Source organism: Oncorhynchus kisutch, linkage group LG8 (assembly GCF_002021735.2).
Source record: "Oncorhynchus kisutch isolate 150728-3 linkage group LG8, Okis_V2, whole genome shotgun sequence".
In the NCBI taxonomy this organism is placed as follows: Eukaryota; Metazoa; Chordata; class Actinopteri; order Salmoniformes; family Salmonidae; genus Oncorhynchus; species Oncorhynchus kisutch.
Genome location: NC_034181.2, coordinates 37,631,288 through 37,637,068, shown reverse-complemented (window position 1 = coordinate 37,637,068; position 5,781 = coordinate 37,631,288). Strand labels below are relative to the sequence as shown.

Genomic DNA, 5,781 nt, shown 5'->3' with positions numbered 1-5,781 from the left:
CGTTGTTTCTTTGATTGATTTGTTGTGTTCAGCATACGAAAACAATTGTTCTGTTTATTGTTGACGCTATTTTGTACAATGTAAAACGCTGTATTCCACATATGGTTCATCCATAGTAGTTGATGGGAAATGCATATACCAGGGCCTGATGCCACCTGCTGGTTTATGTATAGGGCTCTCCCTCTCTCATTTACTGCTGAAATAAAACACAAATATCCCATACACCAAGAAGACAAAACACTGTTAAATCAAAACAAGACATGCTATGTTACATTTTGGGGGGGAAATCAAAAAGAGTTTGGCCACCCATACTTGCCAAGTAAACAGTACACACATTACTAGAGCAACCAAGTCAATTTACATACACTAACTTTTTATTGTGGAACTTGATGTATATGACTTGACAATGAGCTACATGAAAATCACTTCAAATATATATTTAAACATATTTTCCCTTTAAGTTTGAACCAAATGAGCTCTTAAAATAGTTACGCTTCCTCTCGATTAAGAATATATTGAGAGGACACTCAAAACTGAAACGACAACACTTCAGAGGATTTGAGAATCAGGCTAATGAGACCAAGATATTAGGGTTCTGTCCTTATTTTAGCAGCTTACAGTGCCTTATGTGTCATCACCTATACATAAACCCCAAGAAAATGTACCGTACAGATATCACACAACAGACACAGTTATTACTATGCCTCGGAGGTGGCACCACATGTCCCAGAGGGGGTGGGGCGATTATTTTTTTCCTGCGGCCCATAGTTTTTCCTGATCTGGTAACCTAACGAGGTAAAACTCTGTACCTTATATGATATGACATGATTCATCAGTTGTAAAAAATTAAATAAAAGCTTTAATATGGGCTATGATGAGAGCAGCGTTTTCTAATCAGGTCACGTTTATAATAACCAGGAGATAAAGAACCTGGCAGTGGGGAGGATGAAAACCCTGTTAAACTGCAGCAACCTGTTCATATGAGTTATATTTTAAAGCTAGACTAACAGGGTTTCTCTCTACACAGACATAGATACAGCAATATGATTGGATAATAGAACTCACAGGGCTTAGCTTGCTTAATGCAAGTTTGCATTGTGGAGGCCTGCCCTCTGCAACTGTAGGCCTAATAAAACATTGAACTCACAGTCTATGTCAGCTATTGTGTTTACTCGTTAATTCTGGTTAATCATTTTGGATAGAAAAGGTCTAGGCAGCCCAAGTGTGAATATAAACCAAATATGATCCGTTCCTAACACAAACAAATGGAGCAATAAATACATACCGTTTCCACTTCGTTTACCCCGGCCAGAGGTAGACCAACCGGCTGGCAGATGGTGTTATTATGCCTTGTACGTCGTTTGTCATCTGCGTCCAACAGAAATGTAATTCAGCCGGCTATACACTTGTGTCCCCTGGCCATTGGCTCGTACATTAAACCAATTTTTTTTCAGGCTGCAAAGGCGTCAGTTGCCTTGTTAACTAGCTTTAATGCCAAGCCGGCAAAAAAAGAAATATGGGAAAAATATGTATTGTCTTAATAAAACATTTTCAAATGGATAATGCTACTTCCTGGTGTTGTACACAGCGTTCAGACAGGGGTACGCAACCGACTGTTGCAACTTGATTGGCTGAACATCAGGAAGTAGCATCAGCCACTCTAGCATGGTGGTGGAAAATTGTGTTTTATGAACAGGATTATTAAACTAGCATATGGAGTTGTTTTAATATGGCCATACCAATGGTAATTTTGCTATTTGATTTAGAATTTTAAGACCTCTTAAGGTATCCAAAATATATATTTAAAAGAATATTTGATGAAACATTGAATTTGGCCTTACTGCTATTAGCCCATAGAAACAGATTCACTGCATGGGACAACAGATAGTCCCCAAAAAATCAAAAGGAAGTTTGTTCTGAAATATATCTGAGAGATATAAGATAGATAGATATATTTTTGTACACCTATTTAATCCTAGATTTTAGGCACTAAACTACTTCCATATATACTTCCATTCATTTTTTAAACTTGTACCAGGGTACCTTCAGGCGAGGCTTGAAAATCGTCCTAGAGCAAAACAAGAATGGGTCATATTTTTGCGTAGGCCAAAGCGCTAAAGACGTTTTCGTGAGAAGACCGATTTTCGGGATGTCTCATGGTCTGACAAACACCAAACACTGCTGTAGCTCAGCCACCTTTCACCACAGATGCGAATGTGGTGGATTGAAAGGCATCCAAAGCATCCAAACAAATCTATCTAGCTTTAACAGATGGATTTTGATGGGGATTTTGATATTATGCTAATTACAATTTTGCCGTGGAAATCGACTCGAGGGGGTTAAGGGGACACACTCTTTTCACACTCCGATACAAAGTGATTGTCATAGCAGGATAAGAGAGAATTTACGCTAACCCTTTTCCTAACCTTTACCTCAGTCTCATAACTTTCTATGGTAATTCTCCTAAGGGGACACACTCTTTTCACACTCCGATACAAAGTGATTGTCATAGCAGGATAAGAGAGAATTTATGCTAACCCTTTTTCTAACCTTTACCTCAGTCTCATAACTTTCTATGGTAATTCTCCTAACCTGCTGTGTATGTTCTCCTAACCTACTATGAAAACATCAATTTGTTATTGAAGTGGCGTGAAAAGAGTGTTTCCCTTTTATTAAGGCAGTACGCATATTTTTCATGGGTATTTTTTCAGGCGGCTCACCATTAAAGCTTGTTGAGGAGGCAATCAACGCCCTTGCAGCCTGAATGGAGGACAAATTAAGTCAAATTAATAATAGCGCAATTTGCCGGCAGGTTGAGCTAGGCTAGATGGACAGGGTGTAGTAGACTGTTTGCAGCTGCTGTTGTTAGTAGCCTACAGTTGATCAGACTGAAGAATCGTCTCGTCAGATTGCTAATGTTCAGGTGTAGGCTGCTACAACATTTATGTAAAGACTTTTTGCTTGTGTCTGTCGGGAATGATATGTTATCACATTTGCTAAATAAATAATAAATACTGAGTGAAACGTGCCTTGAGCTTTGTGCCTGGCCTAACCTAATGTAGCAGGTGTAAGCGGAGCTCCGGTTATCAATGGAAAAGGAAGCTAGGTTGAGTTAGCTGTGTCCCCGAAAACTGGGTGCATCCGGTTGTTGGCAATTCAGGTGAGGGTGTGCCAGGCCAGACCTGTGATTTCCATTCATCTTTTTTGTCAAGACACTGCAGCAGCACAGCGATGTGAAGGACAGAGAAATTGTGAGTGAGTTGACAAATCATGAGGCAAATCGGTCTAAAAAAACTGCACATTTCCCCTATTTTTTTACGCTTTTCACGTCAATATTTTTTTGTAAACTAAATCAGAAGTTGTGGAGCCCTGCCACATCTGATAAAAAAATGCTGGTGCAAATGCCAGCTCGCCACACGTTTTCCAGCGGCCCTGTTCTGCCAGCTTAAGCTTTTCTTGAGAAAAAATGTCTCCCTCACAATCACAGATCCTCTATGCTGCCTATGATATTAAGCCCTTTTTAAAATACTGTTCATGTGCTTCCCCACACACAAACACACACACCTACACACACACCATGTCCTTGCTGTGTTCTTGCTGTCTGAATCATAATCCTCTAAAGAAAGACGAGCAGATTGACACATTGCCATCAACATACTGACAAATTAACCTGTGAAGTGAAAGCATGACGTGAGAAAAGAAAAAGGTGAATTCAGGACTAGGTGTCCATATATCTACACGTGAGACCAAAAAAATAAACTCTTTACATCATGTGAGTGAGTGAACGTACCCATCGATTTGTTGAGGTGGAAAATATCTACACTAAGTAAGAGTTAAATCAAATTCCCTCCAGCCAGGTCAGGTCACTGACATTGGTCCTCCCAGCCACCAGGGGGCTACACGTCAGTGCTGACACTGTGGCTATGGGTGACCACCTCCCTCATGGTGACAGAGCGGATGAGGTTGAGCTTGTGGTTGAAGCTGGCCAGGTCCATGGGCAGGTCCAGCTCCTGCTGCTGCACAGTCCTGTAGCTGATGCGCCCACCGCCGTTACGCAGCCTCTCAGAGGGGTGCTGCAGGTAGAAGGGCAGGGAGTAAGGCGTGCAGGAGGGGCAGAATGTATGGGAGCGTGTCACTGGTTTGCGGACCAGGGGCGGAGTGTAGACAAAGGCGGGCCCGTTAGGCTCGGAGGGGGGCGTGGTCATCACGTCGAGGTCCCCAGCTGTGTGTACTGGTGTGGGGAGAGAGGACATGGTGGTGATGTCCGGTTGCTCCTCCTCCTCCCTCTCTGGCTCCTCCCTCTTACAGCAATAATACTGCAGAGAGAATCATATGAAAGAGTGAACAAGCTGGTCGCCGTAAACCCTGAGCATACATGCACTTATCATAGCTAAGTTAGACAAAACTATAACCTACCTGCAACCTACAGTAGCACAGTACTGCAACGATAGTCAGTAAGATGACTGTAGCTAGAATTCCACCACAGATAACCACTGTCCCGGCTGACATTCGAAGTCCTCTCCATCAACACTCTGCAGGAGAAGAGGATAGGAGGAGAGATGGATTGAAAGGGGGTGCGGTGCTTAAACTTACATCATCTGTCAGTTATGTACTGTAGATTTGTATCCTTGCCAACAGCCCTCATTGGGAATCTGATGTTGCTGCTTTTAGTGATCACTTCCACTCTTTGAATCAAAGGACTGGTCATAGTGCAGTAATTGCACATTCCTTCAGATCATCTGGTCAACTTAAAGAGTCAAAATGGTGATATTGCCATTTTAGCATAAGAATGTTTTGGGGAAAAAAACACCTGGAATTTCAGCCTATTCAGGTGGGAGGGAGTTTCAGCCTGTTCAGGTGGGATGGAGTTTTGGCCCACAGCATGACATCAAAATCTGATCTGATTATTCTGACCAATGACCAGTCATGTTTTATTTGCATATGTGACCTACTTTGAAGGGGTAAGTGGGGTTGGCTCTAGAGTCTAGAAGATCCTATCCACCAATCAAGGCTGTTTATGTTAATATATTTAAATGTTCATCAACACGCCTGAACGATCACACTGAGCATTTCAAAGGCGAAAGGAGGCTCAGGGAAATAAATTATAAAAAATATGTTTTAAGTTATTTTCATGAAATAAACCCACAGTGATGTATTAGAGATACAGGGATGATTTAAAAATGAAATTGAAAAGACTGCATGAGTGCTTTAAGCTATTTCACGGAAATATAGTATGTACATTAGAGGGGATATTGAAAAGCCATCGATTTACTAGTTTTAGAGAGAAAATCAAGCTCAAATCCAATGGTTTGCGCAGAGACATGGTAAAAGAACTGTGGCATATACTATAAATACACACGGTTGTACGATTCTTAAATTAAATCATATTCTCCTGATATCCTGAGTCCATCTTAGCTTGCTTTTCCTACTGCTGAGACTGTTAGATACTGTGGGAAAGGTTCTTGGAAAATGTCCTTGGGACCATCATGGAATAATGCATGGGAGTTACACAGCAGAAATGACATCAAACCCAGAAATAGCCCCAACACTAAGGCAGAGACAGAGAAAGGCTCCCATGTGAATTTCAATAAGACGCTCATTTTCCACCTGATTCTCACCTCCTACTAAATAAAAGCAATCAAAGCCCAAAACAACCACTCACACATAATATTAATCAGGAATATTGTAGAAAATTTCACCAGACCAAAGTACTTATGGATCAAAGTTGAAGATGCTTGATGCTGTAGATGTCTGGACTGTTCTATTGAGTGTCCCCTGCTC

The 5,781-nt window shown here is 41.3% G+C and overlaps 1 protein-coding gene across 1 annotated transcript; it reads right to left on the bottom strand.

Annotated features, from left to right (window-relative positions):
- Window positions 1–3,416: 3,416 nt before the first annotated feature.
- Window positions 3,417–4,525, bottom strand: LOC109894875 (protein FAM163B-like). Its single transcript, XM_020488539.2, has 2 exons — window positions 4,417–4,525; window positions 3,417–4,316 (listed from the first exon to the last, which is right to left on the bottom strand). Exons 1-2 carry the CDS (start codon window positions 4,507–4,509, stop codon window positions 3,897–3,899), a joined length of 513 nt encoding a protein of 170 aa, XP_020344128.1. The 5' UTR covers window positions 4,510–4,525; the 3' UTR covers window positions 3,417–3,896.
- Between the last annotated feature and the right edge of the window lie 1,256 nt (window positions 4,526–5,781).

Coding starts and splice junctions, on each gene's coding strand:
- LOC109894875 (XM_020488539.2), bottom strand. CDS start 4,509: ATGTCAGCCGGGACAGTGGTTATCTGTGGTGGAATTCTAGCTACAGTC. Junction 4,317..4,416: donor TGTGCTACTGTAGGTTGCAG/GTAGGTTATAGT, acceptor TTCTCTCTGCAG/TATTATTGCTGTAAGAGGGA.